At 44.4% G+C, this 25,875-nt stretch overlaps 2 protein-coding genes across 6 annotated transcripts in view; one reads left to right on the forward strand and one right to left on the reverse strand.

Moving 5' to 3' along the window:
* Positions 1 to 18,969, forward strand: part of LOC119978213 (choline/ethanolaminephosphotransferase 1-like) — a 39,380-nt gene extending 20,411 nt beyond the window's left edge. Inside the window, exons 3-8 of one of the 2 annotated variants that reach the window (XM_038819658.1) lie at positions 4,205 to 4,346; positions 4,954 to 5,038; positions 11,487 to 11,618; positions 12,238 to 12,396; positions 13,291 to 13,416; positions 16,014 to 18,969. In XM_038819658.1, the coding sequence (XP_038675586.1) occupies positions 4,205 to 4,346; positions 4,954 to 5,038; positions 11,487 to 11,618; positions 12,238 to 12,396; positions 13,291 to 13,416; positions 16,014 to 16,151 (782 nt within the window). In that variant the 3' untranslated portion in view covers positions 16,152 to 18,969. Of the gene's footprint in view, positions 1 to 4,204; positions 4,347 to 4,953; positions 5,039 to 5,950; positions 6,036 to 11,486; positions 11,619 to 12,237; positions 12,397 to 13,290; positions 13,417 to 16,013 lie in introns of both variants that reach the window. The other variant, XM_038819657.1, reaches the window with a different exon arrangement.
* A 2,182-nt stretch (positions 18,970 to 21,151) lies between these two features.
* sycp3 (synaptonemal complex protein 3) overlaps positions 21,152 to 25,875 on the reverse strand; it is a 260,430-nt gene continuing 255,706 nt past the window's right edge. For all 4 annotated transcript variants that reach the window (XM_038820905.1, XM_038820904.1, XM_038820907.1 and 1 more), the window contains exon 9: positions 21,152 to 21,424. In XM_038820905.1, the coding sequence (XP_038676833.1) occupies positions 21,371 to 21,424 (54 nt within the window). In that variant the 3' untranslated portion in view covers positions 21,152 to 21,370. The remainder of the gene's footprint in view (positions 21,425 to 25,875) is intronic.

Raw genomic sequence — 25,875 nt, forward strand, 5'->3', positions numbered from 1 at the left:
CTGTGAATTGCCCCTCCTGTATAATCATATCCTTCCTATAATGGGTCAACCAGAATTGCACACTGTACTCCAGCTGTGGCCTCTTCTATATGACATGACCACCCTGCTTTTGTAATCTATGCCTCAATTGATAAAAGCAAGTGTCCCATATTCCTTTTTCACCACCCTATTAACCTGGCCTTCTGCCTTCAGAGATCTATTGACAAACTGGCATAGTGGTCAGCACTGTTGCTTCACAGCACCAGGGTCCCAGGTTCGATTCCCGGCTTGGGTCACTGTCTGCGCAGTCTACACGTTTTCCCCGTGTCTGCATGGGTTTCCTCCGGGTGCTCCGGTTTTCTCCCACAAGTCCCGAAAGACGTGCTGTTAGGTCATTTGGATATTCTGAATTCTCCCTCTGTGTACCCGAACAGGTGCCAGAATGTGGCAACTAGGGGCTTCACACAGTAACTTAATTGCAGTGTTAATGTAAGCCTACTTTTGACAATAAAGATTATTAAAAAATTAAACACACCGAGGTCCCTTTGTTTTTTGGGACTTCCCAGTGTCATGCCGTTCATTGAATATCAGTTTCCCTTCAAATGCATCTATACTAATGTCTCAACTAGTCCCTATGATAGAAAGTTCCACATTCTAACCACTTGTGGGAAAGTTTCTCCTGGCAATTGATTCCCCGTAGCTTTAGATTCTCTTGACTGGAAATGTCCTCTCCACCCACCCTATCATAATTTTAAAAATCTCTATTCGGTCACCCCTACCTTTTCTAAAAGCGCTTCAACTTTCTCAGTCTTTCTTGAGGCAAAGACAGACGTTTGCAAGGCACTACTGATTATTCAGGGGGCATGTATTCTGATGCGATGCCCACATTCAACAAAGGAAACCAGAAACCATCAACTACTTCCATTTCATATAGATTAAAATAATTAATTATCAGTACAATCTGAGATCACCATGGATAATGAATGGGAGAATTCTGCCCTGACCAATATTCGGGTTAGAATTCATAGAATTCTTACAGTGCAGGAGGCAGCTATTCGGCCCATCGAGCCTACACAGAACCCCTGAAAGAGCTCCCTACCTAGGCCCACTATCCGACGCCCTATCCCTGTAACCCCATCTAACCTCCCTGGACACTAAAGGACAATTTCACATGGCTAATCCACCTAACCTGCAAATCTCTGGATTGTGCGAGGAAATCAGAGCACCCGGAGGAAACATGGGCTGTGCAATACTATAACTTATCAAAGTTAGACTTTCAAAAAGCTCTATGTGAAAGGGCATTGATGAACTCAAAGCCATGAGATTGAAGATTGTTGTGAAATTGGATGATGGGTAGAAAACAAGGATTAGATGAGTTGTCAGGGGCCAAAACAGTACAGTCTGAGATGCTTCAGTAATTGGTGTTGGAGCCACTGCTGTTCCTAATTTATATCATTCGCTTTGATTCCAAAATTGGTCAAAATCACAGGTTGTACCCAGCAGGGAGGGACATAGAATTTGAGCTGGCAACTCAAATTACAGAGTGAGCTGAATAAAATATATATGTGGGAAGAAGACTGGGAGATGAAATTTAATTCGGGCAATAATAAAGTTCTGCACAAGGGGAGAAGAAATGAGTACCAGACATAGTGCATGGTGTTGAAATAATGATGGATGAGGCTGAGAACGATGAGCGGCCCGAAAACATGCCCAACAATGCAGCAACCAACAAATTCAAGTGAATTTATAAACAAGAAATGCTGATCACACTGAAATGACCCAACTTATCTCTGTCCCTGCTGCTGGCCACGCCCGCAGGGCAGCCGCTGGCGAGTGCTGGCCACGCCCGCAGGGCGGCCCCTGCCCAGGGCTGGCCAGGCCCGCTGGGCGGCCCCTGCCCAGGGCTGGCCAGGCCCGCTGGGCGGCCCCTGCCCAGGGCTGGCCAGGCCCGCTGGGCGGCCCCTGCCCAGGGCTGGCCAGGCGCCGCTGGGCGGCCCCTGCCCAGGGCTGGTTTGGATGATACCTAATTCTTCCAAATTCTAGGAATAGAATAGAAGCCAAGTCTATGCGATCTCGCCTCGTACGACAATCCCCTCCTCTCAAGATGACTCTGAGTCTCACTAATGCCATTTCTAATTGCAGTAAGCTTTCTTTGCTCAAATCAGTTTGTAACAAAATTGAAATTTACTTTCCTGATTGCTTACTGTTCCTGCATGTTAACTGTGATTCTTCATGTCGTGTCCCTATTTACAGACGTATAAAAATGCTTACAAACTGTTTGTTTCTTGCTTAGTCTACTTTCATTCACTTTTATCTTTCCTTAGCAATTTCTCTGACCCCTTTGCTGAGATCTAATATGTTCCCAATCCTCATGTTTGCTAAGAATTTTGGCAAAATTATAAGTCCCTTCCTTTGATCTAATGACGCCTTAACTCTCCTTGTCTGCCACAGTTGTGTCATTTTATTATGGCTTGAAGTAATACATATTTGTCTCCAGTTAACATATTAATTCTTTGGGCAGCACGGTGGCACAGTGGTTAGCATTGCTGCCTACGTCGCTGAGTACCCGGGTTCGAATCCCGGCCCTGGGTCACTGTCCGTGAGGAGTTTTCACATTCTCCCCATGTCTGCGTGGGTTTCACCCCCACAACCCAAAAGATGTGCAGGGTAGGTGGATTGGCCATGCTAAATTGCCCCTTAATTGGAAAAAATAATTGGGTACTCTAAATTTATTTTTTTTAAAACATATTAATTCTTTAAATGTCAGCCATTGCTCATCTACTGTCACACTTTTAATCTAGCTTCCCAATTTACTTTAACTGCATATAGTTTTCTTTGTTTAGATTTAAGACTCTGGTTTTGGACTTAACTGTGTCAGTTTCAAACTCTGTATAAAATTCTATCATATTATAGACTTTCTACCCTGGAGGACCCTTTCTGACAAGGCCACTGGTTAACCTTTTCTCATTGCACAATACTCAATGCAAAACCTGTGTTTTCTAGTTGGTTCCTCGACATACTGAAAACTATCTTGTTCAAGTTCCAGGACCTCGTCCTTCATGTTATTGCTGCAAAGATGCTGTACTTGGTCCAGCTGAAGATTAAAGTCCCTCATCATTACTATATTACCCTTATTGCAAACACCTCTGATTCCCTGATATATACTCTTCCCTACACTACAACTATTGTTAGTAGGTTTTGAACAACTCTCATCATTGTTTTCTGTCTCGTGCTGTCTTAGCTCCATCTAAACCTCTTTTACTTGATTTTTCTTCTCTGTCTTGGTTGTGTATTTTATTAGGACAAAGCTCCTTTTCTGTTATGCTGATCTCATCTAAAAGTTAAGTAGCCTGCAAGGTCTCTTTGCAATTATGACATAGTACATACAGTGCAGAAGGAGGCCATTCGGCCCGTCGAGTCAGCACCGACCCAATTAAGCCCTCACTTTCACCTTATCTCCGTAACCCAATAACCCCTCCCGACCTTTTTGGTTACTACGGTCAATTTATCATGGCCAATCCACCTAATCTGCACGTCTTTGGACTGTGGGAGGAAACCGGAGCACCCAGTGGAAACCCACGCAGACACTGGGAGAACGTGCAGACTCCGCACAGACAGTGACCCAGCGGGGAATCGAACCTGGGACCCTGGCGCTGTGAAGCCACAGTGCTATCCACTTGTGCTGCCCTTAACTGTGTCAATAGCCATGACGAATGGCTATTGGTCAAATCTATTAAATTCTATCTCTGCTATTCATCTAATTTGTAGCAAATGCTTCATGCATTCAGTTCTAATACCTTAAACCCTGATGAGTCTGTCTGTGTTCAATAGAGCAGCTCTAGCTTCTCTCTACATTTCCATCTTTGTACTTTGAAGCCCCTAATGTGCCACATTGAGGGAGGTATTCCTTAACCTCTGCCTGAGGGTTACGTGGGGATTTGTGATGAGGGGGAAATGTGCCTGATTTCTTAACATCTATTGTGATATCCCTGGTGGCTGAATTGAATAGAGCGATGGGCTGGAAGGTGTGATGTTGTTCCTCACTGTTCTTAGATAGGCTTGCAGACCTGGTTTTATCTTGGATATTGTGCTCCTTAACAGAATTGTTTTTGGGGCTGCAGTGATGGAGGAGGATTATGCTAGACCATCTACAGATGGATGTGTGCTTTATCCTTGTGGTCGATGTCTTTTTTACACGAGTAAATTCTGTTCATTTCCATTCCAGTCTTTGTGGTCCTTGGAATCTGCATTGCTGTGCAGCTGGGCACGAACCCAGACTGGATGTTCTTCTGCTGCTTTGCTGGAGTCTTCATGTTCTACTGTGCACACTGGCAGACATATGTCTCTGGGACACTGCGCTTTGGGATGTGAGTATTAAATAGGTGCTGGGGAGATAGTGAAGCACACTGCCTTCTGAAAAATGAAAATCCAGATCCACAAACACACTTCCTGTGGTGGCCTGTCTGAGCTCCCTGAACACACAGGAAGGCCCGAGTGGAGCATGAGCCCGTTGGGACAAACCGCCTCTTCTATGCTGCATATCCTATGTAACATTGTGTATCTCACCTGTTCTTCTATCTCTTTATGCAGGTATGTAAAACTCAGATGCTCACTGATCTTTAGCTGATAAATGAAGTTCAAACAAATGAGCTTCAGCATAGATGTGTGTTTTTAACTATAGTCAACAGACACACTGGTCGGGCACCTTGTTTTTCACTATTTCAAAGAAACCAAGTTTAAATTGCACTGCCTGTTTTTGACTCTGCCTCTGGTGGAGCCACAAGCTGCAGCCAGTGTTGTGTCCCTCAATGCTGTCAGTTGGCTGACAGCAAGGCCTGGGCCCCTCTAGCAGGAAGTTGAGCTGCACTGTGAACTGTTCCATTGAGCAGTATTACTCTCGCGCAGTGCTTCTTTGCATCTAGTTCTGTTTCTTGTTTATGGTGTTTCATTGTTTTATGATTCTCTAACTGACAGATTCGATGTCACAGAAGCTCAGCTCTGTATTGTAGTTGCACAAGTTGTGACAGTGGTTGTGGGGCCTTCACTGTGGAATATTCCGGTAAACATCAGCATTTTGGGTGACTGCATGTTGACTGTAACCAATCAGACTGCTGCTCTATCACACACCGTAGCCAATCAGTAACACCTTTCACCTCTTCAGACCCCCTAGATTCCCATCACGTACCATTGATAATTAACCCTTGAAAGGACTGTCAAGACTCCAGTGCAGAAACACATGGCTTTCATTAAAGTTGCACTGCATCCAAATTCTTTAAATTGGCTGGGTGATGTGAAGCACCAAGTTAAATTCTCGGGGCTCTGAAGTTCAGTATGTGTGTGTATGTGTGGGGGATAGTCTAGGATTTTAGTCGTTTGCAAGATACCTTTTTAAACTGTAGTACCAGAATGTCTTGCATTTAATCTCTGTCTCCCTTTGTCCTCTGGTGGTGATGAGCCCTCACTGGGACGTGAATTGTACTTTAGCCCCCAGCAGCATGCTGGTGCCTTACTCAACATCCATTCTTTGCAATGGGATCAGCATCAGCGGGTATTCCATTTCAAGAGCAAGAGCTCCAGCTGAGCCCGATTTTTAGACACCCAACTCCCGTCACCAGGCACACGCTTTCAGTAGAGACAGCTGGATGGCATTCAGGAGAAGGAGCTCTTGACCTCTTTCTCAGCCTAAAGGCACTGAGGCCAATTAGAATAAGGCTGTCATTATCCCAAATTGAGCTTGACTAACTTGGTGCAGACTGCCTCTTCTTCTGGAGGAGTGAGTCGCTCTTGATGGTCAAAGAGACTTCATGCTGATGAATTGCGAATGGTGTGATAGCTAGAGTGCAAAGCGGACTAATGGAGCATGTTACTCTATTGGTTTGGTGCATGATGGAGCTGCAGTTGCTTCGCTTGGGATGCACTAACTACCAATGAGTGGCTCTAATACTGATTTCTGCTTTTCTCACCCAATCAGAATTGATGTGACTGAAGTGCAAATCTTCATAATTACCCTGTTTTTATTGGCTGCGAGTGGAGGAACTGCATTTTGGGAATCAATGGTAAATAATAGCATATCTGAATTCTGAGCCTGTTTACCTTGGGAAAGGATGGGGAGTTGGGAGGGTAGGGGGGGGCTTGTCTGGGGTGGAGACTGAACTATTTTTCCTGGAGAGAATGTGGGGGGGGGGGCATAAAGCTGCAGGGTTATAAAGCTGTGTTGATGATCTTCCACCAGCTGATTTGCTTTCTCCTTTCACTGATGCACAGAAATCTACTCCAGATTTTTGCTCATTCAGTTACGTTTTGTGAAGTTTAGTTCTGTTCAGTGCAATGGTGGATTATGTTTTATTTTTGCCAGCTCCATTTTAAGCACTGTGTGATCATTGAATAGTTTGTGTGAAACTCTGCACAGTTCTGTCTTAAAGCACTGTGCCAGTCTATCTGGTTCCCAGTGTGGCAAACAGGAAAAAACAAGATGGGTCGAGCAGAGCCCAAGTGGATCTGTGACCCGAGTGGGATCCTGACCCAGCAGAATCCAGATTCTTCTGTGATCTGGCTAAGATGATTTGCTTTACTTGAAGTAATTAAATGCCATTCAATTTGTTACGGTTACTGTTGCTATCCTCACTGTGTTAAGCGCATTAGACCTGGATCAGCACAATGCAAACCTGACTGGCTTCAATATATGCCTCACTGAGATGGTTATGGAAATGGTGATAATACTGAATGTTGCTGGATTAAACTCTCTCCCCCTTACACACTACCTACTTCACCAATATATTTCTCTCCAGTTTTGTAAGTCTAAAAACAGCAACAACAATTTGCAATGTAATAAAATACCCCAAAGTGCTTTGGTGTTTTACCAGACACTTTGACAGAGCTTCGTAGGCGGTTTAAAGAAAAGGGGGTTGGTGTCATCTCAGCTACTGCTTCATTAATCTTTCCTCCATCATAAGATCAGAAGTGGGAATGTTTGCTGATGATTGCACATGTTCACTACCATTCGCAATTCCTCAGAGAATGAAGCAGTCCTTGCTGTATGCAAGAGGACCTGGACAACAATACAGACTTCGGCTCATAGGTGGCAGGTAACGTTTGTGCCTTGTAAATATCTGGCATTTCTCCCTGGTATTCATTGGCATTACCATCAATGAATTACCCTGCAATCGGCAACCTGGAGATTGCTGTTGACCAGAGATTAAACTAGACCAGCCACATAAACGTTGCGGTTACAGGAGCAGGTCAAAGGCTGGGAATTACCCAGCAAGTAATCCCACTTGACACCGTACCCCTAGAAGCATATCCACCATCTACAGGGCAGAAGTCAGGAGTATGATGGAACACTCTCTGCTTCCCTGGATGAGCGCAGCTCCAACTACACTCAGAAATCTGTGCCATCCACAGCAAAGCAGCCCCCACGTTCCCATTCACCACCTCAAATATTCACTTTGCCCTCACAGTGGCCGCGGTGTGTACCATATACAAGATGCACTGTAGAATTCACCAGACCTCCTTTTAATATCTTCCAAACCTGTGACCTCAACCACCTGGATGGAAAAGGCAGTGGGCATATGGTAACACATGGTAGGTTCCCCTCCGAGACGCGTCATCGTGACCTGAATATATATTTTAATTCCTTCGTCTTCACTGGGCAAAAATCCCCCCCCCCCCCCCCCCCCCCCAACACTGGGATTACCTTCATACTGACTGTAACAGTGCTGGAAGGTATCTCACCGCCACAATTGGGGATGAGTAATAAATGTTGGAGAGAGGGATTGCTTGTTAGTTAAGTGAGGGTGAGTTTCCCAATGTGTGGTGTACCCAAGGTATGCTGTGACTGTATGGTGAGGATTGTTTATTATTCCTGACTCTGGGCAGTTCCTTATCATAGTCATAGAATTTACAGTGCAGAAGGAGGCCATTCTGCCCATCAAGTGTGCACCAACCCTCCGAAAGAGCACTCTACCATAGCCCACTCCCCTCCCTATCTCAGTAACCCCACCTAACCTGCACATCTCAATAAGGGGGCAATTTAGCATGCCAATTCATCTTAACCTGCACATGTTTGGACTGGGGAAGCACGGTAGCATGGTGGTTAGCATAAATGCTTCACAGCTCCAGGGTCCCAGGTTCGATTCCCGGCTGGGTCACTGTCTGTGTGGAGTCTGCACGTCCTCCCTGTGTGTGCGTGGGTTTCCTCCGGGTGCTCCGGTTTCCTCCCACAGTCCAAAGATGTGCGGGTTAGGTGGATTGGCCATGCTAAAAAATTGCCCGTAGTGTCCTAAAATGTAAGGTTAAGGGTGGGGGTTGTTGGGTTACGGGTGTAGGGTGGATATGTGGGTTTGAGTAGGGTGCTCATGGCTCGGCACAACATCGAGGGCCGAAGGGCCTGTTCTGTGCTGTTCTATGTTCTATGAAACTGAAGCACCCGGTGGAAGCCCATGCAGACAGAGAAAATGTGCAAACTTCTCAGTCACTCGAGGTTGGAATCGAACCTGGGTCCCTGGTGCTGTGAGGCAACAGTGCTAACCACTGTGCCACCGTGCTGTCTCGCAACGATCATGCTGAGGCTTGCTGTTTATCATTAACTTGGATAATGCAATAATGAACCATTAACATCTCAAATGGTGGAATAGAAAGTAGGCTGGGGGTGGAGTATAAAATTCCATGAGATATTTCTGGGAAATCTCTGGGAAATGGCTTTGAACCTAAGTAGTTGTGATCATTAATTTTGCATGATATACGAGTATTCTTTGGTGAAAAGCTAGAAATGGTGGAGGACCAGAGTATCGTGTTCCATGTGCACAGATCACTGTTGTAATTGAGTTCATGAATAATCAAAAAGGGTTAATGCCTTTATAGATAGACGCCGACAATATAAAGGGGAAAAATGTTGTTACGATCATTCAAAGCCTTGGGTAGACCACCTTTGGAGTTCCCAACATCTCTCCTTCGAAAGGGTGGGAGAAGTGTGGAGCACTATCACAAAAAGCAGTAGGTACACGAGACACCACAGATTTAATTTTTTAGTAGCCTGTGTATTAAGGATATGAGATGTTTTTCAGGTAGAGATTAATCATCTTTATTATTGTCACAAGTAGGCTTACATTAACACTGATGAAGTTACTGTGAAAATCTCTTAATCACCACATTCCGGCGCCAGTTCGGATACATAAGAGGGAGAATTCCGAATGTCCAATTCACCTAACAGCACATCTTTCGGGACTTGTGGATGGAAACCCAAGCACCCGGGGGAAACCCACACAGACACGGGGAGAACGTGCAGACTCCTCACAGACAGTGGCCCAAGCCAGGAATCGAACCTGGGACCCTGGCGCTGTGAAGCCACAGTGCTAACCATTGTGCTCCCGTGCCACCATCTTCGCTCATCTTATTGAATGGTGGGATAGGCAAAAGAGACTGAATAGCTTCCTCATTGCCCTTTCCTAGTTTTGATTACTTGTATTTTTCCAAATAAGGGGTAAGGGTAGTATAGTGGTTAGCACTAGGCTTCACAGTGCCAGGGTCCCAGGTTCGATTCCCCGCTGAGTCACTGTCTGTGCGGAGTCTGCACATTCTCCCCGTGTCTGCGTGGGTTTCCTCCGGGTGCTCCGGTTTCCTCCTACAGTCCAAAGATGTGCTGTTAGGTGAATTGGACATTCTGAAGTTTTTTAATATAGGCTTCATCCCACCTGGATCAATCGACAAACAGGATATTCAACCTCTGGGGTTAAAGGTTGGAGAAACAAGCAGAGGTTCTGAATCCTTACTAGTTGCACACCCGGATTGGAAAGGTCCCAGAACAGGAGTGGTGCCAGTTTTGCAGAAGGAGTCATTACCTTGAGAAAGCTAAGATTAACCAAGCCAGGTGGGGGAGAGTGGCAGAATATCTCTGCCCACACCAGCAGAGGTGTTGCATGGGGATCTTCTTTTAGTGAGCATTAAAGGAGACATTGTTTCATCATGTTTGTCATCTCTAGATTGAAACAGACTTGAGGTCAACCTCCTCATCCCTCATCTGTTAGACTCTGGGGGGTCTACCTGATTGTTGGCACTACCTGATAAGCTAAAGCATTGATTGTCCTGTGGAGAGCTTTCACCCATCTAGATAGCACAAAACCAATGCCACATCTTGGTCATCCAAGGCCCCAGCAACGTCCAGTGGTTTGTACCATTTATCCTGCTGTCTCCATGACACAACTGAAACCATGCTGGAAGTAGAAAATGCTAATCGGTGTGGCAACAGTTCATGATTCTGAATTGCTTGATTAAGATGCATTCACTCCATCCATTCTGGTTACATTTTTAAAATGGTTATCAATTAAAGCTCATAACGGGAAATTTTCAGTATTCCTTCATCAGATGAGCTTCAGGTTGATCCTGGCAGCTGAACCTTTTCTTTTGATGGGCGTGTATCTCTCTCCTGACACTCCTACCTTAATCCTGTTCAATGATATATGGAGTATGCCTAGAGCTGGAAAGCCCTGTTGGGGGTAATTTTCATGAGGCAACTAAGAACATTTTCTTCACCTGCTTCAAATGTGCATCTTCTTGCACACTTTTTTTTGAAGACATTTTTTTTTTAATATAATTTTTATTGGAATTTTTTACAGAAAATATAAAACGTAACGACAAACAATGAAATGCAACAAAATAACCCATAATAACTGTATCACCCCCAGACCGTATCGACGCATGTATCCCATCCCCCACCCCCCCCAACCCCAATGAACAACAGAAGAACTTAAAAATAAATTTAAATTAAATAAACAAACATAGTCATCGTCCGCCCCCCCCCCCAAACACCTTTTCCCTCCCCCTTCCCCCCCACCCCCCCGGGTTGCTGCTGCTACTGTCCCCGTACCCTATCGTTGAGCCAGAAAGTCGAGAAAAGGTTGCCACCGCTTAAAGAACCCCTGTACCGACCCCCTCAGGGCGAATTTGATCTTCTCTAGCTTAATGAAACCCGCCATGTCATTGATCCAGGTCTCCACGCTTGGGGGCCTCGCATCCTTCCATTGTAGCAAGATCCTTCGCCGGGCTACTAGGGACGCAAAATACATTTTTGATGTAGTTCTCCAAATAAAGCATCTCGTGTGAATGTTGTGCAGTCCTGCAGCAAAACTGGAGTACCTTGGGTTTACAATTTAGAATAAGAGACATTTAGCACGTGCTGTTATAGAGGTGATATGGTTAAAATGGAATATCATTTTTCTGAGAGTTAGACGAAGGGAGGGACACGAGTTTGAGCTTGTAAAGAGAAATTTTAGGACTGATATCAGAAATTATTCTTCATATGCTGATCACTGAGTAGTGGAGGCCAAAACTCTGACATCACTTGTGGGTCTAGATGCTACTCTCAAGGGATGAAGCTGTTGGATTTTTGAGATGAATGGGCCAAGGTGGTCTGATGGGCCGCCTCTCAAAATTTGTCTTCTGCAGTTTGAGCAGTGAATTCTAGGTGCTTTTGGTCATTCTTATTTTCTCTTTAATTATTTTTCCCTGTAAAGATCCCAGTGTTGGAAATACAAGTTAAAATCGTTCCTGCTCTCCTTGTGGTAGCAGGTGGCATCTTCTCCTGTACTAACTACTTCACGGTCATCTTCACTGGTGGTGTTGGCAAGAATGGCTCCACAATAGCAGTAAGCGACTGTTCGCCTGCGCACGTTTTTTTTGGGTGGGGGGTGGGGGAGGGAGGGAGGGGGGTGGGGTGGGGTGGGGGAGGGAGGGGGGTGGGGAAGGGGGGGGGGGGCGGAGAGAGCGAATCAGGCCAGTGGTGGAAAGTGGTTAATTGGGATGAGTAGTAGCTGCAGTAGTAGGGGTGATAAATCACATACCCCTGTGGGAGAGGGCAGGCATTAGGACAAAAAAAAATGGATTAAAAAAGGGTCAAGATTAAGATAAGAGTTTGTGGTCTGAAGTTGTTGAACTCCATGTTAAGTCCAACATGCCTCATCGGAAAATGAGGTGCTGCTCCTCCAGTTTGCGTTGGGTATCACTGCAACATTGCAGGGGGCCAAGGAAGGACATAGGAGCAAGATGGCGACTTGACATGGCAAGAGACAGGAAGCTCAGGCTCATGGTTGCAAACGGACCGAAGGTGTTTCGCAAAGAGGTCACCCGGTCTATGTTTAGTCTGGGGGTGGGATGTCTGACTGGAGCACGTCCTGTGCCATCAGCATGGGTATGGTTTCTCTAGACGGGTAATGAGGGAATGCAATGACTGGCACTATTAATCACATGAATTGTTATGTTTCACAGGGTACGAGTGTGCTGTCGCCATTCCTGCACATTGGGGCAGTTATAATACTGGCGTTGATGATCTACAAGAAATCTACCAGCCGACTCTTTGAGAATAATCCCTGTCTCTACATCCTCGCATTTGGCTTTGTTTCTGCAAAAATAACCAATAAATTAGTGGTACGTACCCTTTACTGTGGCTCGCTGCTCTCCTCCACCTATGCAAACACTGACCCCTCAGTGCTGGCAGTTCTACCTGACCTAGAGCTTGGATCTTCAGGGATTGCCCCCCCCCTCCCCAAGTAATTGCAGAAAAGCTCTGTGATGGCCTCCGATAAAGCACATGAAGGAGGCTGATGTGCATCAGTTCAAGTATCACCATTATGACATAGATTTTGCAACTTCAAATCTCTCTCTTAATTGATTACGAGAGGTCGTGGTCATAGTTGAATCTTGTGATATCTTAAGCTATCTTTTGATGCTGATCCTGTTTGACCTGGGTTTGTCTTGTGTTAGATGTGTCAGCAGCATTGCAGTTGGTCCCACTTTCGTTTAAGTCAGAAGAAGGTCATGGATTCAAATTCCACCCTTGAGACCGAATCATTTAATCTGGACTAACACTCCAGTGCAGTATTTAGTAGAGTTACTATTTTCAACCACCTGCCCATCTTGGAATATGTAAAAGATTGTGTGTAGTTTTCCCAGTGACCTGACTAATATTTATCCCTCAACCAACATATCTATAACAGCTAAGTCTGTTCAAACCTCATTGCTTTTGGCAGGAGCTTGCTATCAACAAATTGGTTGCTGCATTTCCTAAATTGGTAACTACACTTCAAAAGCACTTCATTGGTGATGAAGCACTTTGGAGAATTCTGAGGGGGCTGCAGGTGCAGACTTACAGCCTTTCATCTGGCACCACAGCATTCCCAGCAGTCACCCTGACAGTTCTGTATGTGTGCAATTTTGTACATGGGTTATTCTAATGATGTAGAATTGCTAATCTTGGAACCAGTGTGTATTATTTTGAAGCAGTTACAGGTAAGAGTTGAATAGATTCTCTCCTGATTACAGGTGGCCCATATGACAAAAAGTGAGATGCATTTGCAGGACACAGCCTTTGTCGGCCCGGGTCTCCTCTTCCTGGACCAATACTTCAACAGTTTTATAAATGAGTACTTGGTTCTCTGGATTGCGTTGGTAAGTAGAGAGCAACAGTCATTAACCCCATGTCTTGCCTAAATCAGAGTTTAATTTATTACTTTCAGTTGCTTCTAAACTGCCCATAGATTCAAATCATTAAACAAAACAGATATGATCTACCATGAGGGACCTTGTCAAAGGCCTTACTGAAGTCCATGTAGACAACATCCACTGCCCTACCCTCATCAATCATCTTCGTCACTTCATCGAAAAACTCGATAAAGTTATTGAGACACGACCTCCTCTTCATAAGACCATGTTGCCTCTCACTAATACGTCTACTTATTTCCAAGTGGGAGTGAATCCTCTCCAGTAATTTCCCTGCCACTGACAGGCTCACTGGCCTGGATTATCCTTGGTACCCTTCTTAAACAAAGGAACAACACTGGCTCGTCTCCAATCCCCTGGGACCTCTCCTGTCGCCAGTGAAGCTACAAAGATTTATCTCAAGGCCCCAGCAATTTCCTCCCTCGCCTCACTCATTATTCTGGGGTATATCCCATCAGGCCTTAGGGACTTTCCAACCTTAATGTTTTTCAAGACCCCCAATACCACCTCCTTTTTGATCTCAACATGACCCAAACTATCTACACACCCTTCCCAGACTCATCATCCACCACCAAGTCTTTCTCTTTGGTGTATATTGACGCAAAGTACTAATTTAATACCTTGCCCATTTCCTCTGGTTCCATGCATAGATTCCCTCCCCTGTCCTTAAGTGCTATAGCACAAGTGGATAGCACTGTGGCTTCACGGCGCCAGGGTCCCAGGTTCGATTCCCCGCTGGGTCACTGTCTGTGCGGAGTCTGCACGTTCTCCCTGTGTGTGCGTGGGTTTCCTCCGGGTGCTCCGGTTTCCTCCCACAGTCCAAAGACGTGCAGGTTAGGTTGATTGGCCATGATAAATTGCCCTTCGTGACCAAAAAGGTTAGGAGGGGTTATTGGGTAACGGGGATAGGGTGGAAGTAAGGGTTTAAGTAGGTTGGTGCAGACTCGATGGGCCAAATGGCCTCCTGCACTGTATGTTCTATGTATGGCCAATTACTTTTGTGACCCTTTTAGCCTTCCTGACTCTTTTCTTAAATTTCTTTCTACTTTGTTTGTATTCCAGACTTGATTTGTGTGTTCCTCGCCTCCGAGCCTTGACAAATGCTTCCTTTTTCTTTTTGACTAGGCTCACAATATCTCTCGTTATCCAAGGTTCTCGAAACCTGCCATACTTACCTTCATCCTTACAGGAACATGCCAGTCCTGAATTCCTATCAACTTACACTTGAAAGCCTCCCACGTGCCGGATGTTAACTTTCCCTCAAACATCTGCCCCCAATCTACATTCTTCAGTTCCAGCCTAATATTGTTGTAATTTAGCCTTCCCCCAATTTAGCACCTTCACCTGAGGACTACACTTACCTTTACCCATCAGTATCAAACTTACTGAATTGTGGTCACAAAGGAAGATGGTTGTGGCGGTTGGATTTCAATCATCTCAGTTCCAGGGCATCCCTGCAGGCGTTCCTCAGGGTAGTGTCCGAGGCCCAAACATCTTGAACTGCATCATCAACGGTCATCTTCCAATATAAGATCTGAAGTAGGAATGTTTGCTGATGATTGTACAATGTTCACCATCTGCAATTCCTTCGACACTGGCAGTTAGAGGGTTAATTTAAGAACTAGGCTTGTATTCTTGAGTGCAGGAGGTGAAGAAACTATTTCCTTTACTGAGGCAATTCAGAACAGGACTTAATTAGAACTGAGACTCTTCAGCGAAATCAGGCTGCACTTTCCCCATGCTCCCCCACCATGAACGGTAACTGTAATTTAAATCCCTTAACATTTACTTGCTTTGAATTTAAAATGGGGAATGCTAAAATTAGATATAAATAACCTGGAACATATTGGACAAAGTTCCCAACTAATTGTACACAAAGACACAAGTCCCATCATCGAAGATATCAGGCTGTGACTTACTCCAATCTCATTGTGTACAGGAGAATGGTGGCGTGGGTACACTAGCCAAACAGTGCCTGGTGCTAATATGACAATGGGCCTTATTTGCTTCAGCTGTTGTCAAACAAATTAGAATTGAACAGTGAACCCTTGAGTTTGTAGATTGCTCCCATGCAGTAGACATCACAGATAATAGTTGCATGAAAATACAGCCTCTGCTACAATGGATGCTCATTCCATCGTGAATACTTTGTGAAGCTGTGAAAGAGACCCTCACAATATCCCACATGCATACAGAGAAATTAAAGTTTGGTTCTGAGCTGCTCTGCGATTGGAACTAATATTGGAGGTCAGGATGATATTTTCCCTGGTGTCTGGACATTACACCATGAGGCTGCTGAGCAGATGCTGACCCTTGTGATGGGGAGTTATTTGTCTGCCACAAATTGAATTACTTACACAGGATTCCTCGGTACTCAGCTTCTAAGTTTTTATTATTTGAAGATTGTAGACACACCCTTGTAGTTACATGATGAGGGTCCTCACTCTTCCAGAAGAGAATGGGGTAGCAGGTCAAGATGGATGTCAAGTTACTCGGGCCACTGCATTCATTTTCTGACTGGCTTTTTTTGTTTCTCTTTGACACAGGTCTGGTCTCTCTTTGACCTAATCCGTTACTCAGTGGGTGTCTGTCATCAGATTGCTTCCCACCTTCACATTAACATCTTCAAAATCAGTCCCCCCTCATCGCCAGTCAACATCCAGGAGCAGAACCATCACAAGTGACTTAAACCATTGTGCTCAATGAGAGAGAACTCCAGCACACGACTGAGGGAATGTACATAGAAAAATATGGAATTGGGAGAAAAAGTGAACACATTATTAATTTATGGTTCAATCATTGTGTGCACTTTTTTGTTTTGTTTAAGCTTCAGTTTCTGAATGAAGCCTAACACTCCTAAACTAGCTGACTGATGGGAAGGATTGACTCACCCCTGCATGCATGTCTCCTGTAACACTGGCAGCTCAGGAACCAACAATGATGTGCGTCTACTCTGTATGGACCCAAATTCAAATAAGATGCACTGGTGTGTTCAACCCCTTTGGTCTGATGTAGCTGCTGGCTGTCCACAGGCCTGGTACAGTACTCTAGGTTTGGTAATAAGCTTAATGGAAGTTCCTGCAACTTAACTACCTTGGGAAAAATCAAATGAGCCATATCACAGTGAGAACTGCAGAGAGGAAATGTTTTGTGCCAGGCTGAAACCTTGCAGGCAGCAACTAGGAATGGGGAGTACAAAAACATGGTTATTTTGGCATTTAACAATCAAATGAGTTGTCTTAATTTAAAGGGTGACACTAACCCCTGTGGTGTCCATGGATTATAAAAGTTTTGCAACGTTCTTTGGACCATGCCCTGATTATACCAATAAAGCTGTCTTAGAGATGCTGCTGTTAATGCTTAAGCTGTACAGGGGTGGTATTTAAAGGGAAGGGCCTAATTTGGGCTGAACTGGCACTTTAAGGAGCAGAATCTGTGTAGCGTTTATACTTTATTCGCTCTGCTTATTTGCTATTCTTCCAGTCTGTGTGTGGGTAATACGCCAGTACTCCTGTATTTAAAAAAATGTTCCTCCATAGTTTTGAGGGTTCCTGTTCACCTCTGGGTTACAGGAAATGTTTTATCCATCTGAATTTGCACCTTGCAAGCCTTTACCTCACAGATGGACATAAACCTAAAAGTGTTCAAATGTCAAGTTGATGGCAGTTGTGCAGATTCCAATGCTGTGTATCTGAAAATTACTATGCTTTCTGACGCATGCTGGTTTGGAATGAAGATGAGTGATGACAAGCTGACGCTAAAGCCTGCAGTGTGAGATTCCAGGTCAGCACAAGTTTTTCCAGTCAGTAATAGGAGGAGGTAGCTGCTGAAAAGGCTTCAAATACTGAAATGGTGAAAGCTTCAACATTGTTTCTCACCTTCACTAGACAGCCAACAATGTGCAGCTCCCGCCACCTGACGAGTAACATGGGATTTGTTTAACAGAATACATCACACTTTTTAAAAAATTAATGAAGTGTGATCAGTTCTTTTGCCATTTGTCTGGATAACTTTGTTCTGTAGTGCACCCCCATTGTTGCCTGTGGTTCTAAATCTTGGTGCGCAGCAAACCTATTTTGTTTTCAGTTGCATTTGTCAAGTTCTAATTTTGGTTTGTGATGCAGAAGCTAACAGGTCTGGGATACGGGCACTATCAAAAGAAGCTGTGGGTTAGTGCCTGTACCAGGACCAATCTTTGCCTATAAATCTATTGCATAGAGGAAAGATGCAATAAAGTTGGTCTGTCTCTGTACATGCTGCCTACGTTCATTAGGAGCTTTGCCATATACCTGCTCTTGTTCCCATGTATCAGGACAAGGAAAACTGGCAATAATTAGAAGCAAAAGCATCTCTGGGCTAAACGTGTCACTTTGTTACTACTTTCTTTTGATACCAGGGAGCCTTTCTTTAACTAGAAAATGATGTAAACTCGTATGACTATCATACAGTAACTGGAGAACAAGCTTGTTCTTCTTGATCTCCCTGTGGACAGTGATCTACAAGAGTATCAACTTTTCCACTAAATTACTTCTGAGTTTAAAAGAGATGGTTAATTTTTCTCATATGTAATTACTTTGTGCATTTGCAGAACATATACTTTGGCTTATTGAAGAGTTTTTTCTGAGCATATACTGTCTCAGTATTGTGAATAGTACAGGGCTGTGGCTGATAGTACAGGGGTGGGGACAGCACTGCGCTGGCCCTGAAGTAATTTTGAAGGAGATTAAATGTCAGATGTCTTTGGCCTCTTGGATAATTTGGAATACAACAATTTCTGTTGTAATGGGAATTGGCATCTTTGTGGGATGTCTTGCATTGTGGTAAAAGGTGCTGGGCATGCAGCCAATTCACATCAGTGAAAATGCCCAAACTTTGCAAGAATCTGACACCAGTAAACTGTCCATGGCACCATTTACAATGAATTATTGCCTTGAAATAACATTGAACAGTTGCCATAAGTATTATGTCTGGATTTCTGACAGTAGTTTGTAACCCTTGTGCAGTGCTGTCCTGTATTTTCACATATTGATGGGATTGGAGGATCAATCTCGAGTAAAATACTGAAAGGTTCACTTTTTGGTTAGTTGTTAGTGTTGAGTTTGCACTCCTGACATAAGACCAGCCACAGCCCTGACTCCACCACATTTAATGCCACATGATTTATAACATGAACCAAAGCATTTCTCTTACATTTCCCTTTTCTTGGACTTGGCTGTTTCTGCACTAAGTATTGTAACTGGAAGAATCTAATGAGGTGTTATACAACAGGAATGACAGGAATAATCCAATGAGATGTTGTGTAAGAGGTCCCCCAATGCACCAGCCCCATTTATTTGGAGCAACTGGATATAATGGAAAATTAATTTCTTTTTGCAGAAATTTTGTTTTGAGAACCTACAGGGGACTTGTACCTAATTGTGACTGATGAGCCTCTTGATTTTACTCCATGCTTAATTGTAATTTTCTGTTCTTTCTAAATAAAAATAAATACCAAGTGCATGGTATGTTGTGGTCCAATTATACATTAATAGCAACAAACAATCCAATACACTTTTTCCCCTCCCCCTCTTTGTCCATAAATACTCAGCTTCTCTGAAGTCCCTTCCCTTGCTTCAAAGTGACTAGTCCCATACTGCATGGTAAAATCTTAATGCAGTAGATCAGTGCAGCAGGTCAATGGATTTTGCCAATATTGCTGACATAACAAGGCATATCTACACTTGCGTCGGTTGTTTCAAACGGTGCCTGGCAACATCAGTTGGTATAGTGCTTTATGGAACAAAAATGTACAATGTTTCGGCAGAAGACAATTGTTCAGACTACCACGAGACCTTGATGCCAAAATGACCAGCTTCAGCGATTCTTCATCAGACAGCGGCAAAAATATGTATACTCATTATGTCACAAGCAAAATGGATGAAATGCCCATGAATTTTAATGTGCCAGCTGTGGGGTGGAAAGATTCAAAAACAGCTCCAGTGAAAACTAGACTACATAGCCTGAATTGGCTGTGACAATGTAATTAAAGCCGATGCTGACCAAGTTTTCTGCAGGCATTTTTGTGCACGTTGTGACAACGATTAGGTGCATGAGGAATGTTGATCAATATTGTGTGAAATGTGCCTCAGTGAAGGACATAGCTGTTGGATCCCAATTTTCAAGATGGCAGCTACCCACGCACAATTCACATTTTATGCTTAGCACATCGGTTCAGTACATAGAATATAGAACTGTACAGCATAGTACAGGCCCTTCGTCCCATGATGTGCCGAACTAGTCTGAAACTAAGATCAAATCAACCTACTCCCAATCATTCTAGTGCACTCCATATGCCTATCCAATAACCGCTTGAACGTTCCTAACGTGTCCGACTCCACTACCATAGCTGGGAGTGCATTCCATGCCCCAACCATTCTCTTGAGTAAAGAACCTACCATTGACATCCGTCCTATATCTTCCACCATGAACCTTATAGCTATGCCCCCTTGTAACAGCTACATCCACCTGAGGAAAAAGTCGCTGAACGTCTACTCTATCCCTCATCATCTTGTACACCTCAATTAAGTCACCTTTTATCCTCCTTCGCTCCAACGAGAAAAGCCCTAGCTCCCTCAACCTTTCCTCAGAAGACCTACCCTCCAATCCAGGCAGCATCCTGGTAAATCTCCTTTGCACACTTACCAATGCTTCCACATCCTTCCAGTAATGAGGTGACCAGAACTGCACACAATACTCCAAATGTGGTCTAACCAAGATCTTGTATAGTTGCAGCATAACCTCACGGCTCTTAAACTCAATCATCCTGTTAATAAATGCGAATAGAGCTTCACGGCTCTATCCACTTGGGTGGCAGCTTTCAGAGATCTATGGACATGAACTCCGAGATCTTTCTGCTCCACATGCTTCAGAACCCTGCTGTGAACCCTGTAACCCACATTCAAATTTGTCTTACCAAAATTAATCAGCTCACACTTATCAGGGTTCACCTCCATCTGCCAGTTTTCAGCCCAGCTCTGCATCCTATCAATGTCTCTTTGCAACCTACAACAGCCCTCCACTACTCCACCAATCTTGGTGTCATCAGCAAATTTACTAACCCAACCTTCAACTCCATCATCCAAGTCATTGATAAAAATAACACATAGCAGAGGACCCAGCACCGATCCCTGTCGTACACCGCTGGTGACTAGGCTCCAGGATGAAAATTTACCATCTACCACCATGTGATAGCCAGTTACTGATCCAATTGGCTAAATTTCCCTCTGTCATGCCTCCTTACTTTCTGCATGACCTGATCATGGGGCACCTTATCAAACGCCTTACTAAAATCCATGTATACAATATCAACTGCTCTACCTTCATCTATGTACTTAGTTACTTGCTCAAAGAATACAATCAAACTTGTGAGGCAAGACTTAGCCCTCACATATCCATGCTGACTATCCTGGATTAAGCTGCATCTTTCCAAATGATCATAAATCCTATCCCTCCGGACCCTTTCCACTAATTTTCCTATGACCGAAATGAGACTAACCGGCCCATTATTCCCAGGGTTATGCCTGTTCCCTTTCTTGACTATTGGAATTTTCAGCTTCAAATATAGGCTTGTAAGTGATCTATAAGATGTTGTACATAATAAAACTAATTATGATGAGGTAGGGCGAAAATAGAATGACTAACCAGGTGGCAGAATTGAGTTTGTTTTATTCTAGTTAACAATATCAGCAACACAATGAGCAAGCAAAGCACTGAATAGTTGCTTTGTTACAATAACATGAAAGCAGCTTTAAAACTAACCAGCATTTTAAAATTGCAAACATAAACTCAGTTACTGCTGCAAAAGCATAATCAGCTGTCGAATAGCTTCCATTCAGTGTGAAAGTTTTGTATTCACTGAATAACATCACATTAGCATTGACTGCAGAGACTTCCGTACTGATGCCATCTCCTGCTGTTGCTGCATGGTGGAACAGAGAGCATGTAACTAATCAACAGAAATACAAACTATTTGGTTACTCTTTGTGTTTCCGCCTGGAGGGGTTGGTCCAAATATTTTTACATGCCTCTAACCTGTTGCATCAACTGGATTTAGATTGGCTGCCTTGGTGCCGGAAGAACAGCCTAAGTCCATGCCCCTCACTTGTGAAAGATGTCATCGATCTACTTGTAAATCAGCAGAAGCTTCTGTGCTCCACATTCTGTACATGCATAGCTTCCCCATGTTAATTTGGCAATTATGCAAGTAGCAGTCCTGGTGCACCACACGTGCACCATATCCTAAGTTCTCAATTCATTCTAAATTGTATCCAATTAACAGTAAAACATATTGCACTAAATTACAATTATCTTCCAAAGATTCTGACTTTTAAGTGCGACAGATGCCTGGTATAACACAACAGGAAGGATATACTGGGTGATGTGTGCCTGAGTTAGACCATTGTAGCCTCTTCAGCTGTTCCAACATTTAATCAGATCAAGGGTTAGCTGTATTGTAGCTAAATTAACCCACTTTCTTTCAGTAATGGTCACTGTCAATCTTGGTATTGATTTTCACTGCTAAGTAAAGTTCTGACATCACCCCTGAATGGCTGACTACTAATTTTAAGATTAAAACTGGGCGATCTCTAGCAAGACAGTCCCACAAATTGGTGGGGATGTTGCATTTTTTCAGGGAGATGTTGACGGCATCCTTGAAAGGTTTCCTCTGCCTTCCTGGTAACCAGTTAAGATGATGGAGCTTGGAGCAGAGAACTTGTTTTGGGAGTCTTGTGTCAGGCATGCAGCTGATGTGGTCTGCTGAACACAGCTGATTAGCCATAACCAGTGCCTCATGACTGGTCCCTCCAAAATCAGCCTTGCCTAAATATAAAACCTTTGTTCCTTCTTCCTCTCAAAACTTGTATTAAAATCAATCTTTTCATTTCCCTGCCTTTTGTCCTGCAGTATTTATTGCCCAATCATGCTCAGCTTGTAGCCAAACCTGAGTAATGCCTTTAAGCTGAATTGTGCTTCTAATTTAGTTTTATTCCACATGCACATTTTATTTGTTTGCACTGGAGTGCTGATCTTGGTGCATTTGAGTGCTACAGTGAGAGTTTGGTGACTGAGGGAGTATAAGGGTCATTTTTATCTAAAGTCTAGTATTTATTTTATTTAGTTAATTAACTTAAAAGTTGCTGTTTGGTTTAGAAGAAGTTTGGTTTTGAATCAGCTTTAAACAAGGTTCTACTTGTAGGTACTTGCAGCTGGAGCTTGTTAATTAGTTAATTGGGTTAGGCCAGTTTTCAGAGGCTAGATTCACAGTATAAAAAGGATCCAGCTACAGTGCAGACTTTGTTTGCACTGGAGTGCTGAACATGGTGCATTTGAGTGCTACAGTGAGAGTTTGGTGACTGAGGGAGTTAGATAAGGAGGGAGCAAGGTACTCCTTTCATTTGATTTCCGCAAAAAACGTGAAGGGAGCCAGGAGTTTACAGAGTGCAGCTGACTGGAAGCAGAGTCGGAGGGCGGAGGTCCAGTTGGTCTACAGGGCAGCTATATTCTGTAAAGTAAGAGGGGATGGAGGCTAGGGCAGTTGTATGCTCCTCCTGCAGGATGCGGGTGGTGAGGGATACCACCGTTGTCCCCACTGACTATATCTGCGGGAAGTGCACCCAACTCCAGCTCCTCAGAGACCATGTTAGGGAACTGGAGCTGGAGGAACTTCGGATCATCCGGGAGGCAGAGGGGGTTATCGAGAAGAGTTACATGGAAGTAGCTGCACCCAAGGTACTGGACAAGAGTAGCTGGGTTACAGTCAGGGGAAAGAAAACTAACAGGCAGACAGTGCAGGGATCCCTCGTGGCCGTTCCCCTTCAAAACAAGTATACCGTTTTGGTTGCTGTTGGGGGGATGACCTACCGGGGAAGGCCCTAGCGGCCAGGTCTCTGGCACTGAGTCTGGCTCTGGGGCTCAGAAGGGAAGGGGGAGAATAGAAAAGCAATAGTAATAGGAGATTCAATGGTTAGGGGAATAGATAGGAGATTCTGTGGTCGCGGGCGAGACTCCCGGAAGGTATTTTGCCTCCCGGGTGCCAGGGCTAGGGATGTCTCGGATCGTGTCTTCAGGATCCTGAAGGGGGAGGGTGAGCAGCCAGAAGTTGTGGTGCACATTGGTACCAACTACGTAGGTAGGAAAAGGGGTTTGGAGGTAATAAACAAGTTTAGGGAGTTAGGCTGGAAGTTAAAGGCCAGGACAGGCAGAGTTGTCATCTCTGGTTTGTTGTCGGTGCCACGTGATAGCGAGGCTAGGAAGAGGGAGAGAGTGCAGTTGAACACGTCGCTGCAGGAATGGTGTAGGAGGGAGGGCTTCAGGTATTTGGATAATTGGAGCACATTCTGGGGAAGGTGGGACCTGTACAAGCAGGACGGGTTGCATCTGAACCAGAGGGGCACCAATATCCTGGGAGGGAGGTTTTCTAGTAGTCTTCGGGAGGGTATAAACTAATTTGGCAGGGGAATGGGAACCGGATTTGTAGTCCAGCAACTAAGGAAGCCGATATTCAGCACGCCAAAGCGTGTAGTGACGCAGTGGGGAAGGTAACACTGACAAAGGAGAGTACTTGCAGGCAAGGAGATGTGTTGAAGTGTGTATATTCAACGCAAGAAGCATCAGGAATAAGGTGGGTGAACTTAAGGCATGGATCGGTACTTGGGACTACGATGTGGTGGCCATCACGGAAACTTGGATAGAAGAGGGGCAGAAATGGTGTTGGAGGTCCCTGGTTATAGATGTTTCAACAAGATTAGGGAGGATGGTAAAAGAGGGGGGGGGGGGGGGGGGGGGCATTGTTAATTAAAGATAGTATAACAGCTGCAGAAAGGCAGTTCAAGGAGGATCTGCCTACTGAGGTAGTATGGGTTGAAGTCAGAAATAGGAAAGGAGCAGTAACCTTGTTGGGAGTTTTCTATAGGCCCCCCAATAGCAGCAGAGATGTGGAGTAACAGACTGGGAAACAGGTTTTGGAAAGGTGCAGAAGTCACAGGGCAGTAGTCATGGGTGACTTCAACTTCCCAAACTGAGTGGAAACTCATCCGATCAAATAGTTTGAATGGGGTGGTGTTTGTGCAGTGTGTCCAGGAAGCTTTTCTAACACAGTATGTAGATTGTCCGACCAGAGGGGAGGCCATATTGGATTTGGTACTTGGTAATGAACCAGGGCAGGTGATAGATTTGTTAGTGAGGGAGCATTTTGGAGGTGGTGACCACAATTCTGTGACTTTCACTTTAGTAATGGAGAGGGATAGGTGCATGCAACAGGGCAAGGTTTACAATTGGGGGAAGGGTAAATACAATGCTGTCAGACAAGAATTGAAGTGCATAAGTTGGGAACATAGGCTGTCAGGGAAGGACAGAAGTGAAATGTGGAACTTGTTCAAGGAACAGGTACTGCGTGTCTTTGATGTGTATGTCCCTGTCAGGCAGGGAAGAGATGTTCGCGTGAGGGAACCATGGTTGACAAGAGAGGTTGAATGTCTTGTTAAGAGGAAGAAGGAGACTTATGTAAGGCTGAGGAAACAAGGTTCAGACAGGGCGCTGGAGGGATACAAGATAGCCAGGAGGGAACTGAAGAAAGGGATTAGGAGAGCTAGGAGAGGGCATGAAAAATCTTTGGCAGGTAGGATCAAGGAAAACCCCAAGGCCTTTTACACGTATGTGAGAAATATGAGAATGACTAGAGCGAGGATAGGTCCGATCAAGGACAGTAGTGGGAGATTGTGTATTGAGTCTGAAGAGATAGGAGAGGTCTTGAACGAGTACTATTCTTCAGTATTTACAAATGAGAAGGGCCATATTGTTGGAGAGGACAGTGTGAAACAGACTGGTAAGCTTGAGGAGATACTTGTTAGGAAGGAAGATGTGTTGGGCGTTTTGAAAAACCTGAGGATAGACAAGTCCCCCGGGCCTGACGGGACATATCCAAGGATTCTATGGGAAGCAAGAAATGAAATGCAGAGCCGTTGGCAATGATCTTTTCGTCCTCACTGTCAACAGGGGTGGTACCAGGGGATTGGAGAGTGACGAATGTCGTGCCCCTGTTCAAAAAAGGGAATAGGGATAACCCTGGGAATTACATGCCAGTTAGTCTTACCTCGGTGGTAGGCAAAGTAATGGAAAGGGTACTGAGGGATAAGATTTCTGAGCATCTGGAAAGACACTGCTTGATTAGGGATAGTCAGCACGGATTTGTATGGGGTAGGTCTTGCCTTACAAGTCTCATTGACTTCTTTGAGGAGGTGACCAAGCATGTGGATGAAGGTAAAGCAGTGGATGTAGTGTACATGGATTTTAGTAAGGCATTTGATAAGGTTCCCCATGGTTGGCTTATGCAGAAAGTAAGGAGGCATGGGATAGTGGGAAATTTGGCCA

The sequence above is a fragment of the Scyliorhinus canicula genome, chromosome 15, assembly GCF_902713615.1.
Source record: "Scyliorhinus canicula chromosome 15, sScyCan1.1, whole genome shotgun sequence".
In the NCBI taxonomy this organism is placed as follows: Eukaryota; Metazoa; Chordata; class Chondrichthyes; order Carcharhiniformes; family Scyliorhinidae; genus Scyliorhinus; species Scyliorhinus canicula.